Source organism: Nothobranchius furzeri, chromosome 10, assembly GCF_043380555.1.
Source record: "Nothobranchius furzeri strain GRZ-AD chromosome 10, NfurGRZ-RIMD1, whole genome shotgun sequence".
NCBI lineage: Eukaryota > Metazoa > Chordata > Actinopteri > Cyprinodontiformes > Nothobranchiidae > Nothobranchius > Nothobranchius furzeri.
In genome coordinates, this window is record NC_091750.1 from 35,786,054 (window position 1) to 35,798,667 (window position 12,614).

Consider the following 12,614-nt stretch of genomic DNA (forward strand, 5'->3'; position numbering starts at 1 on the left):
CCTCTTTCCTGTTCATTTTCTCTTTCCCTATCCTTACATTTTTAATCACAATTTTTAATTCATTTCCTCATTTTAACCATTTTTAAAATCTTTTTCATATAAAAAATTTTTGTTCCTGTGAAGCGCCTCATGATTCTTATCTCGACAGGCGCTTAATAAAATATTGTTTTCTTTCTTTCTTTTAAGTAACTTAACGGGGCATTATGTAAGAATGAAGTAACAACGACCTACTGTGGTCAAACTTGGTTACTGCAGCACATTTTCTAAACACACGAATGAGTTTCGAACTACTGCTGGTTATTCGAAAAGAAGCTTCAGATACTGTTGGAGCAGACTAATTTTTCCAATTCATCGTTAGCATTGTTAGCTCAACATTAGCCTCCTGCATTCTTTACCCAATGATAGAGCACAACAGAACGATGTAGTGTCTTCTTTAAATTACAAGAAATAACTTCTGGGCTGTGTCTTTTAACCAGAGGATCATTTGCTGGTTGGTGTCTAATTACCAATGCCAGCACGACAGGGTTAGCTGGTGCAGACCCGGCAACTCGAAGGGCTCACAGATTGTAAACAAAGACTACATCCCTCTTTGAGCATTTAAATTTTTAGGAGAGCAGCTGACAAGCCCCCAGCCGGCTGAGAAGGAAACCTGTTTTGATGTAACCTTCATTCCAGCATGATTGTGCCATTAGCCTGTTTTGTGATTATTTCACTGTAAACTTTGTACATATTGTACCTTTAAATTGAACACAAAACCACCAAATACAAGAGTCTGGTGTGGAGGTGGAGCAAAAGAATATGGGTGAAGAGATGTCTAAACTTCCAGGTCAAAAGAAGAGCATTGAGTGATGGATTTGATGTGAGGGTCAAAGGTCAAACTAAACTCCATGTTGCTGAGGTTGTGGACATTGTTCTTTTTGGTAAGTGGCTTGTATTTATGTACAGCTTATGGGGATCTACAACCCCCCAAGGCACTTTATAACACACCAGTCATTCACCCATTCACATTCCTCCAGAAGGAGAGCTCTAATAATCAGGTAAGAAACTGACTGCTCATAATGCAGCCCTACATCTAAACCATGGGTAGGCAACTCCAGTCCTCGACAACTACTATCCAGCATGTTTTGTTTGTTTCCCTGCTACCACACAGCCGATTCTGATCAGCAACTGATTAACAGGCTTCTGCAGAGCTCGTCGAAATGCTGAGCAGGTGAATCAAGTGTGCTGGAAGAGGGAAACAGCTAAAACATGCTGGATAGCGGCCATCGAGGACTCGAGTCACCCACCCTGATCTAAACCAACGATAATTCTGTTTTATTAACCGTTGATAAAGTTCATAACCTTTACTTTCGGACTAAAGCCTGACAGATTTACGTGTTTCACTACCAGACTGAGGTTCCACCACAGAGCTATTGTCTTTAAAGACCAACATTGTGTTCACAGGAATCCTTTTGCACAAGCAGATGTCACTTGTCTGCTCTGTAAGAACATTTAGTGAATCCTGGAGTGAAACTCTAAACGGGAGATGTGTGGAGATTTTATCCCAGCAACTGGCTGCTGCAGAACGGAGCCAAAAAAGCCAGAAACTACAGTTCGACAAGCAGAGCTGGCACAGATGTGAGCCTCTACCTCACCAGTTTACACACACACACACACACACACGTCTCCCAACAGCTGACAAGCTTCCAGTCAGACTCGGGCCTCTCCAGGAATACACATGCACGCATGCCTGCACAAAAACACACACTCCTCTTAAAGCGAGTCAGCATTATTTTCTGGATTTGTTTTGGTCTGGTGCAAAATGCAAGTCTCATTGGCTCTGGTCTAACTCGTAAACACACACGCACACACACGCACACACACACACACACACACACACACACACATAAAGAGAGAGAGTATAAAAACCACAACAGTTCATGCAGGCATTCAGAGGGCCAGAATCACACATACTTTCACACAACACACACACACACACACACAGCCAAATGCATGAACACAAACAAACACACACACACACACACACACACACACACAAAGTAATTAGCTACTTACCTCGCCTGCAGCAGTCCAAGGGCGTTTTGGTTTTTGTTGAGGATGCCAGTCAAGGTGTGTGTGTGTGTGTGTGTGTGTGTGTGTGTGTGTGTGTGTGTGTGTGTGTGTGTGTGTGTGTGTGTGTGTGTGTGTGTGTGTGTGTGTGTGTGTGTGTGTGTGTGCGTGTGTGTGTGTGTGTGTGTGTGTGTGTGTGTGCGGGTACGCGTGTGTGTGTGTGTGTGTGTGTGTGTTTTAGCCGGCCAGCGACAGCAGGACTGTGTTGTCGTGTGCTGATGAGAGCTGCTGTCGCTGTAGAATGAGCAGAGAGGAGGATGAAGAAAGTGAAGAAGGGAGGGAGGTAAGGTGTGTTCTCCCTGCATCCCTCTTCCTCCTCCTCCTCCCCATAGGAGCAGCTGAGTGGCAGGAGGAGGAGGAGGAGGTGGGAGGAACAAAGGAGTGACCCTGGATGTCTGATGGTTTTTTCTGACTGTTGCTCCTTAAGTCCGTCAGTTTCATAGCTCGGCCCAAAAAAGTAATAACTTTATTTATGAAGCACTTTCAAACAAAGCGCAGAACAGTAAAGTAAGAAAAAACAGTATAAAAACGTAGAAACAATACAGGTAAAAGCAGATTAATTTTATAAATAAAATTAAAATCAAAATAGTAAATGGTGCTTTCTGGGGTTCCACAACCCCCCAAGGTGCTTCACAACATAATCAGTCATTCACCCACGCACACACTCACATTCATACTATATATGGAATTACATTAATCAAGATTGTTTTCATAGTTTTGAAGTTATTTTGATTTAGAAATGTTGTAAACCAATTCATTTTACATCACGTTTACAACACCTCAGTGGCGTGTCCAGATCTTTTAAAATGGGGTGGCCCAGGTGAGGCACAACTTTGTGCATGGGTGGCCCCAATGATTATGCTTTTTTGTTTTACCCCCAAGCCTTTTGTGGAGAATGAAAAGCCTATTTAAAGGTAAATTAGTGTGGTGGCACCTGGGGTGGCCAATCAGATTCCAAGGTGGGCATGTGCTACCCCAGGCCACTCCCTGGACACGCCCCTGCAACACCTGAGCACATTTTTAGGAAGACTCAGATTTATAAAGCAGGAGGTCAGATAAAGAGTTTGCCTGAGTATATATATATATATATATATATATATATATATATATATATATATATATATATATATATATATACATATATATATATATTTTTTTTGCTGGGTTTTAGGAGGATTCTACACAAAGTAATGAATGAGACCCCTGATCGCCTCAACATGAGTATGCTAAAAGATCTAAAAAAGCAACACACCCTGATCCGCTGTTGCTACGGGAATTCAAGAACAAGAGAACCCAGATCATCTAAAACCGCGTTCCCCTAATGAGTGAAATGAAGTTGTTTTTAAATGTTTCTTTGTAATTAATCAGTTTATCTTTGATACGGATTTTTCTTTATTTATTTGAAACATTTAAATGGGACAACAAAAACAAAAACAAATAAAATCGAGCTAAAACTTTTAGTCAGCTCCGAAACACGAGCTTCGTGTTCCTAAATGTGTGCAGGTTTTCATCCCGTCTCAGAGGAAAGAAGAAGAAAGTATCATTTCTAAAGCGCCTCTCAAGATAAAAATCACGAGGCGCTTCACAAAAGCAAAACATGTAAAAATATAAAAATATAAAAAAGCATTTAGAAAATGTTTTAAAAAAATATTTAAAAAAGCAAAAATAGACAATTGTGATTAAAAAATGTTAAGAAAGAGAGAGAGTGAACAGGAAAGAGGGAAATCAGTGGATCCTGAGGAAGGTGGAATAGGTGGGGAGAGCAGAATAAAGAGAGAGAGGTGAAGAAGGTCATACAAAAGCCAGCTTGAACAGGTGAGTCTTCAGCTGCTTTTTAAAGGAGACCACTGAGTCCACTGATCTCAGGCTCAGGGGGAGAGAGGTCCAGAGTCTGGGGGCCACAGCAGCAGATGATCTGTCACCTTTGACCTTTAGCCTGGTGCTGCACAACCAGTAGGCTTTGATCACTGGACCTCAGGGACCTGCTGAGGGTGTAGGGACTAAGAAGATCACCAATGTAAGATGGTGCTTGTCCATGTAAGGCCCTATAGACCAGAACCAGGATCTTGAAATGAACCCTGAAGTTGACTGGCAGCCAGTGAAGCTGGAGGAGAAGCGGGGTGATGTGGGTGTGTTTGGAGGACTTGGTCAGAAGCCGAGCACAGGCGTTCTGAACCACCTGTAGACGGTTCAGGGAGGTTCTATTCAGACACGTGAAAAGAGAGTTACAGTAGTCTAAGCGTGAGGAGATGAAGGTGTGGAGAACTGTCTCAAGTTCAGAGCGGGACAGGACGGGACTCAGCTTAGCAACGTTCCTGAGATGGAAGAAGGAAGAGCGAACAAGAGAACTGACATGAGAATCCAGGGTGAGAGCTGGGTCAAAGGTCACACCAAGATTCCTGATGGAAGGTTTGGTGTGAGAAGCAAGCTGACCAAGAGACGCGCGTTGAAGTCTGACCTGAATGGTTCAGACACGAAACTCATCTAAATCAGATTTGTGTTCACATCACAGATGCCTAAGAAACCAGTGTTTAAAAAAGACTCTTCATGGCATTTTGATACAACTGATTCTCATGTTTTTAATTCCATTTAGAAGAAAAACTGTTTAAAATACTTAAAGTGACAGTGTGTATTTTTCCTGGCGATAGGGGCCAGTAGAAACCTAAATCATTGCAAGCAAGCATTATTTTTGTGTTGGAGTAAGACCTTACTAATGGATCCCCATTAGGGTCAAAAAGTGCAAACTTTAGCAAAATAATAAGAGTATCAGACTCCCTTTCATCACTGGCAACAAGTGGTAAACGTGTAAAACAACATTTAAGAATGGCCTGTATTTGATATAGCGCCTTCTAGAGTCCTGGAACCCCCCAAGGCGCTTTACAACACAATCAGTCATTCACCCATTCATACACACATTCACACACTGGTGGTGATGAGCTACAATGTAGCCACAGCTGCCCTGGGGCGCACTGACAGAGACGAGGCTGCCGAGCACTGGCGCCACCGGTCCCTCCGACCACCACCAGCAGGCAACGTGGGTTAAGTGTCTTGCCCAAGGACACAACGACAGCGACAGACTGAGCGGGGCTCGAACCTGCAACCTTCCGATTACGGGCGAGCTCTTAACTCCTGTGCCACCGTTGCCCCAAGAATGATGAAAGTTTGTAATCTTTTATTACAAATCAGTAATGTGTAACCCACATCAGAATTGTGGTTTGTGCTGCGGCATAAGGTTGGAGGTGTAATTTCCCTCTCCGCCACTAGGAGGCGAGTATGCCTTGAGATGACTTCCTGTTAGTCAGCATTTCCTGTTGTGAAAGCCGTTACTCACGAGGCAACCGCCAGATTAACTGAAAGATCCTGGTGAGAAAAGTTAAAATAAAAGTTAAATTTGCAATTTATCTTCACCAACTAGCTATTAACAGATGGCTATTTGTTAGGATCTGAATTCTGTGAAATACGGCCGTGGGAAGCTGCGTCAGCCAGGCGAGCTATCTCACCACGAGCTCCGGTAAGGGATGCTACATGAATGTTAGCACCATAAAGACATGTAGTTGACTGCTGTTAATATATTTCCTGTTTAAAAACCAGTCGGAGTTGTGATACTTATGTTTAAAGTACTGTAACATCACTGATGTGCAGATGTTTATTTTTAAGTGTTAAAGAATATATTAAAATGTGCCCAGCTAACCGCTAGTATTAAGCTACTGCTTAGCAATTTCTGTGTGTTCTACTATTACTGTGATTCATTTGAGTTTGTTAGCTTTCCAAAACGTTAAAGGAACAGTAATATTGTCATGTAGTGCTTAAAGGCACCCTTTTAGTTGTTGATTTAAAAGTTAATTCATTTGATAAAGATGCAAAAAGTTCATAAAATGGCATTATAAAATGTGAAGGATCTCTTACTCTGTTGGATGTATTAGTGTTTAAAGAAGTTGATATATTTTTCTGAGAAATAATTCAGTTGAAATATCTGAAAAGGAAGAACAGTTAAAAGCAAGCTGAAAAAAAAAGATAAATGTGGGAGAGTGAATCTTACAAATTTATTTATTCTTAAAAGGGTAAATATAAGGTATATTTTCTGTTGCGCTAAAACCTTGTGTGATGCAACTCAAGTTATTTCATGATGCTTGAGACATTGTGTAACTAAAGATGAGTGATGGAAGGAGCATAGATAAAATAGTAATGTATGCACTCTGCCCTGTGTGCATAGATTGGTTTTTTGACCAAGACCGGATCATTTGAGATCTGAACCTTGTGGGTTCAGTGGCGAGCCAGTTCCAAGAGAGTGACTGTAGACGGACCAGAGTACGGTGTGGCCAGCCGTGGGATCCATCTTCAGCGAACCCCAGGACTATCACTACATCCCTTCACACAGATAAGACTGACACTTTTAAAAAATCTACCCGGGTAGTGTTAGATCCACTGGACAGAAACGCACACACACAAACTAATTTCTCTTTCCAAAGAGAAGTGGACTGAGCAACAGGAGTGGAAGCTCTTTAATTGAAACTCTTTGGAGAATTTCCTCAAAGAGGGTTTTGGTTTTATTTTGAGTCCTTTAATGTGCGTTTGTGCACTGTAGGAAGCCGGCTTAGATAGGCAGGGTTTGTAAACTTTACACCTTTTCAATACAGTTTCTATTTAAATCATATCTTATCTGTCATTGTGTGGTTCCTTCTCTGCTGATCCTTTCAAGGCTCCATAATCTTACCTAGAACTTTTGATACTGGTCCAGAGTTGTCAAGACAATAGTTCAATACCTATTTCATATTATTTAATTGTAATACCCGTTACAAAAGTGGCGAGCCAGCCAGGAGCCTAGTTAAGTGCCAGCAGTGAAACACATCTCATGTTTGGGAAATTGTATGAGAAAAAAGGTGTTTATATGCTTTAGCATTATTGCCAAAGATGGAGTTCATAGCTAACTCAGGTATCAAAGTCCCAAATGCAGTGATTGTGAGTGGGTTGCTTGGATCGCCAGAAGATGAGGAGATCATAGACTTTCTGAAGAAATATGGTTCTGCTAGGCTCGTTTCAGTAACTGATGCTGAATCAGAGTTTTATAAAAACCTGATTATTGAGTATCAAGATGGTGCCGCCATTGAAGCCTTATCTTCTCTTTTGCCTTACACACATGAACTCAAAGAGAACCCAAGTGTCAGGTATCTCGTTCAAGCTTTGGCTAGCATTTACACTACAAAGGTTGGCTGCAATGTTACCAAAACCTACCTCAATGAGATAAAGAAATTGGCTAAATTAAGTGGGAAAGACTACGAAGAAGTGCTGAGAGATATGATGTCAGAGATCAGTGAGGCAATTGGAACAGGCAGCGCTGATGAGGTATCTGTAGCCAAACCGTTCAACACATCTCTTGAAACAGTCGAAACCTCAGATCACCAGATGTTCAGAAGTCCCTCCTTGATGGATTTCGGTCAAGATTGCCCCGAACCAAAGCCACCCACCATCCTGAGGCAAAATCTACCCATCAGGGAGAGTGACCTACATCCACCTGAAGTTCAAAAGGTCATCGTTGAACACATTGTAAGGAAAAGTGACTGTAACATATATCCACATTTTCCCATCAAGCTTCACCCATTTTCAGGCAAAACCCCAAGGCCCAGTAATGAGACCGACTACGACACATGGCGGTCACATGCTGAGCTTCTCAGAAAAGATTCCACTCTGTCTAATCTTCAGAAGTCTCGGAAGATGGTTGAGAGCTTGCTCTCCCCTGCAGCAGATATTGTCAAAAGGCTAAGTCCTGAAGCTACCCCTGAAACTTACCTTCAACTGCTGGATGCAGCCTTTGGAACTGTTGAAGATGGCGAAGAACTTTTCGCCCAGTTTATGAATACTCTTCAGGATCCTGGTGAAAAGGCTTCATCCTACCTCTGCCGCCTACAGGCTGTTCTAAACCTTGCTGTTAAGAGGGGAGGAATTGCTGCTGAAGAAGCAGACAAATATATTCTCAAGCAATTCTGCCGCGGTTGTTGGGACAACATCTTGCTCTCTGACCTCAATCTAGAAGATAAGAAAAGTCACCCTCCAGCATTTGCAGAGCTCCTGTTACAGATCCGTACTGAGGAGGATAGACATGCAGCCAAAGTCACGCGCATGAAGAAGCACCTCGGCTCAAATCGACAGCGGGCCGTTACTAGCTCGCAAAGCACATGTGCCTGCAGCCAGCAAGTAGTGATCCCACCCGAGTCCAACACATTGGAGGAACTCAGACAGCAAGTCGCATCTCTTCAGAGCCAGCTTACCGCACTGATGTCAAAGAAACCCCAAAAGACCTTGAAACCCAAGGGGAGCGCTGAGCACGCATCCAGCCGACCAATACCACCTAAACTTGACCCTAGAGCACCAAGCTGGAAGCCATCCAACCCAAAACAGAACGCAAGGCCAAAGGCCTGGTATTGTTTCAAGTGTGGTCAGGATGGCCATATTTCTTCAACTTGCACTAACGAACCAAACCCCACTCTCGTTGATGAAAAAAGAAGTCAGCTAAGAGAAAAGCAGCGTATGTGGGATGCGACAAACCATCTAACTCCCAATGAAAATTTTTAGATGAAGCCTCAGTTGTAGGGCAAACTGAGGCTGAAGCAGCTCACCAGTGCCCTGTTAATAAAGACGCTACACCCAAATTAAGTGCTGCTTTGAACCAGTGTAATGTCAGGAAACACCTTTCGAAGGTTTCCCCAAAACTGGTAGGTACAAAGAGTACATGCCAAGTAATGATCCAAGATAAACAGTTTAACTGTCTGATGGACACAGGTTCACAAGTGACTACGGTTACCAAGTCCTTCTTTGATCAACATCTGTTTGAAACACAGATAGAGCCACTGTATGATCTATTGGAAGTTGAAGGTGCCAATGGGTTACCCGTACCTTATTTGGGCTACATTAAAATCACCATCACCTTCCCAGAACAATTCCTGGGCAAGGAGTGTGATGTCCCAACCTTGGCCTTAGTGGTGCCAGACAGTGGAACATCTGGCTTTCATGTCCTGATTGGTACTAACACCCTTGATGTGGCATATAACATGCATAAAGAGGAAGGTCCAGCGATCCATCACCCCTCATCAGATGGCTATAAGACTGTGCTGAAAGTATTACAGCTGCGACATGAACAATGTCACAACAGTAACATTGGAGTGGTGAGGATGCATGGGAAAGAAACAAAGGTTGTTCCGGCTGGAGCAACTGTTGTTTTAGAAGGAACTGTAGCAGTCAAGGGGTTCCAGTCGGAGAAGTGTGCCATTGTGGAGTACCCTACATCATCTCTACCTGGAGGACTGCTGGTAAAGACCTGCCTCCTCAACATACCAACCAGATCCCCATGCAGGCTACCAGTTGTGATATCTAATGCGTCTGAGCACGACATCACTATTCCGGCCAAGAGCGTGATTGCTGCGCTCAATGCAATCCAAGCTATTCTACCACACAAGCAGAGTGCGACGGAGGGTCAGGAGCCAACTAAGCTACCTGGATCCAAGTCCCCTGATCAACCTAAGCTGGTCTTTGACTTTGGGGAATCTCAAATCTCTCCAGAGTGGAGAGACAGAATTGTGAAAAAGCTGAATGGCATGCCTGAAGTCTTTGCCATGAATGATATTGACTTTGGGAGGACAGATAAAGTAAAGCATCACATCAAGCTGTCTGACCAAACACCATTCAAGCACAGGGCCCGGCCAATCCACCCAAACGATGTGGGAGCCGTCAGAAAACATCTTCAAGAGCTTCTTGATGCTGGAGTGATTCGTGAGAGCGAGTCTCCATTTTCATCCCCCATTGTTGTGGTTAGGAAGAAAAATGGTCAAGTTCGTCTCTGTATTGATTACAGGAAGTTGAACCTGCAGACAGTGAAGGATGCGTACGCACTCCCAAGGATGGACGACACTTTCGCAGCACTCTCTGGTTCCAAGTGGTTCAGTGTTCTCGACCTCAAGTCTGGTTATTACCAGATTGAGGTTGATGAAGCTGATAAGCCCAAGACTGCCTTTGTCTGCCCGCTTGGCTTCTGGGAGTTTAATCGCATGCCTCAAGGAGTGACGAATGCCCCAAGCACCTTCCAGAGGCTGATGGAGAAGTGCATGGGTGACATGAACCTGAAGGAAGTTGTAGTTTTTCTGGATGACCTGATAGTCTTCTCGCGGACTTTAGAAGAACACGAAGTCAGACTCGTCAAGGTCCTTAACCGATTGAAGGAGTACGGTCTGAAGCTGTCTCCGGAAAAATGCAAGTTCTTCCAGTCTTCGGTTCGCTATCTGGGGCATGTGGTGTCGGAGCAGGGAGTGGAAACAGACCCGGAGAAGATAGCAGCGTTAAAGACCTGGCCAGTTCCTCAACGCCTAAAAGAGCTGAGAGCCTTCCTGGGATTCTGCGGGTACTATAGGAAGTTCATCAAAGGCTATTCAAACATAGTAAAGCCTCTGAATGATCTGACATCGGGGTACCCACCTGTACAGAAGCATTCCAAGTCGAAAGACAAGAGTGACCAGTACTACCACCCAAAAGAACCATTTCTGGACCGTTGGACACCTGCCTGCCAGCAGGCCTTTGAAATGATTATAGACAAATTAACAACATCCCCAGTTCTAGCCTTTGCGGATCCCACGTTGCCCTACATCCTACACACGGATGCAAGCTCCACCGGCCTCGGACCGGCCCTGTATCAGGAGCAGGAGGGGCAGCTGCGTGTTGTTGCCTACGCTAGCAGAGGGCTATCACGTAGTGAATCCCGCTACCCAGCTCACAAGCTCGAGTTCCTGGCATTGAAGTGGTCTGTGACAGAGAAGTTCAGCGACTATCTGTATGGCAACCAGTTTACGGTGGTCACTGACAGCAATCCCCTCACTTACGTACTTACTTCTGCCAAGCTCGATGCAACCAGCTATAGGTGGCTGGCTGCACTCTCCACCTTCTCTTTTAAGCTCCAGTACCGCCCTGGGAAACGAAATGGAGACGCTGACGCGTTGTCACGACGGCCTCACGGCAATCTGCATGACGACCTACCATCTCAGAAAGAGTGGGACAGGATACGTCGTTTCACTCAACATCACCTATCTGACCCAGGAGACATTGAAGTGGTTAAACCAGAAGTCGTTCAAGCCATTTGTGAGAGACAACTTATCTATTGCGCCAACAATGCAATGGTCTGTGATGGTGGTATCTCTCTGGTTGAAAGCCTGGCCATTTCTGCAGATGCAGTGCCTGACAGCTTTGGGCATGAGGATGGGCTTGGAGGACTACCCATCATTCCAAACCTTTCAGAAGAGGACCTCAGAGACAAGCAACGAGCTGATCAGTGCATTAAGCATGTCATTTCCCAGATTGAGCAAGGAGTGAAACCACCACCTAGTCTAAGAACCGAGCTTCCAGATCTGCCTCTCTTGTTGAGAGAGTTGAACAAGTTTGAGCTCCGAAATGGCATCCTCTATAGAACACGCCTAGAAGAGGGACACACACAACATCAGTTAGTCTTGCCTGCAGAACTTCGAGACGTGGTTCTAAGAAGCCTACACGATGACATGGGTCACACGGGAAAGGAACGCACCGTGGATCTGGTCAGAGCCAGATTCTACTGGCCAAGAATGGCTTCGGACATTGAGAAGAAAATAAGAACGTGTACCCGGTGTGTGTGCAGGAAAGCTCTACCTGAGAGAGCTGCACCTCTGGTGAATATAATGACTACACGACCACTCGAATTGGTATGCATGGACTTTTTGTCTGTTGAACCAGACAGAAGCAACACAAAGGACATTCTCGTGATCACTGATCACTTCACCAAGTATGCTGTAGCTGGGCCGACACAAAATCAAAAGGCTCGAACAGTTGCAAAGTGGTTGTGGGACAATTTCATCGTCCATTATGGATTCCCAGAGAAGCTGCACAGTGACCAAGGTCCTGACTTTGAGTCGCGGTTGATCAAGGAACTCTGTCAGATTGCGGGCATCCGTAAAACGCGAACAACACCATACCACCCGAGAGGCAACCCGGTGGAACGCTTCAACCGCACTCTATTAGACATGCTTGGCACTCTGGGAAGTCAAGAAAAATCTCACTGGAAGGACTTTGTAAAGCCGTTGGTGCACGCGTACAACTGTACCAAGAGTGAGGTGACTGGGTTCACACCATATGAACTAATGTTTAGACGCCAGCCAAGGTTGCCTGTTGACCTCGCATTTGGGTTACCAGTGAAAGAACAGCGACACAAGTCACATTCCCAATACGTACAGGACCTTAAATCTCGTCTTGAGCAGAGCTACGAAGTTGCCACAAGGACTGCTGCCAAGGTAGCTGAGAAAAATAAGATTCGGTTTGATAAGCGAGTAAGTCCTTCTGCTTTAGGCGTTGGCGACAGAGTACTTGTCAGAAATGTGCGTATTCGAGGAAAGCACAAGCTAGCTGATAAGTGGGAATCCACAGTCCATGTGGTAGTGAAGAAAGCTGGAGACCTTCCAGTCTATACAGTTAGACCAGAGAACAACGAGGGTCCCAAG

General features: G+C 44.5%; 2 protein-coding genes across 2 annotated transcripts in view; one reads left to right on the forward strand and one right to left on the reverse strand.

The window, feature by feature from the left end:
* adamtsl2 (ADAMTS-like 2) overlaps nt 1-2,527 on the reverse strand; it is a 45,209-nt gene extending 42,682 nt beyond the window's left edge. The window contains exon 1 of the mRNA XM_015960435.3: nt 2,056-2,527. The gene's annotated coding sequence lies outside the window, so the exon portion shown is untranslated. The remainder of the gene's footprint in view (nt 1-2,055) is intronic.
* A 2,754-nt stretch (nt 2,528-5,281) lies between these two features.
* Nucleotides 5,282-8,688, forward strand: LOC129164470 (zinc finger CCHC domain-containing protein 12-like). The gene is made up of 3 exons (XM_054744789.2): nt 5,282-5,472; nt 5,550-5,620; nt 6,323-8,688. Exon 3 carries the CDS (start codon nt 7,021-7,023, stop codon nt 8,677-8,679), a length of 1,659 nt encoding a protein of 552 aa, XP_054600764.2. The 5' UTR covers nt 5,282-5,472; nt 5,550-5,620; nt 6,323-7,020; the 3' UTR covers nt 8,680-8,688.
* Nucleotides 8,689-12,614: the final 3,926 nt, after the last annotated feature.

Bases quoted from the DNA above. Each gene is read 5' to 3' on its own strand.
- LOC129164470 (XM_054744789.2), top strand. From the start codon at position 7,021: ATGGAGTTCATAGCTAACTCAGGTATCAAAGTCCCAAATGCAGTGATT.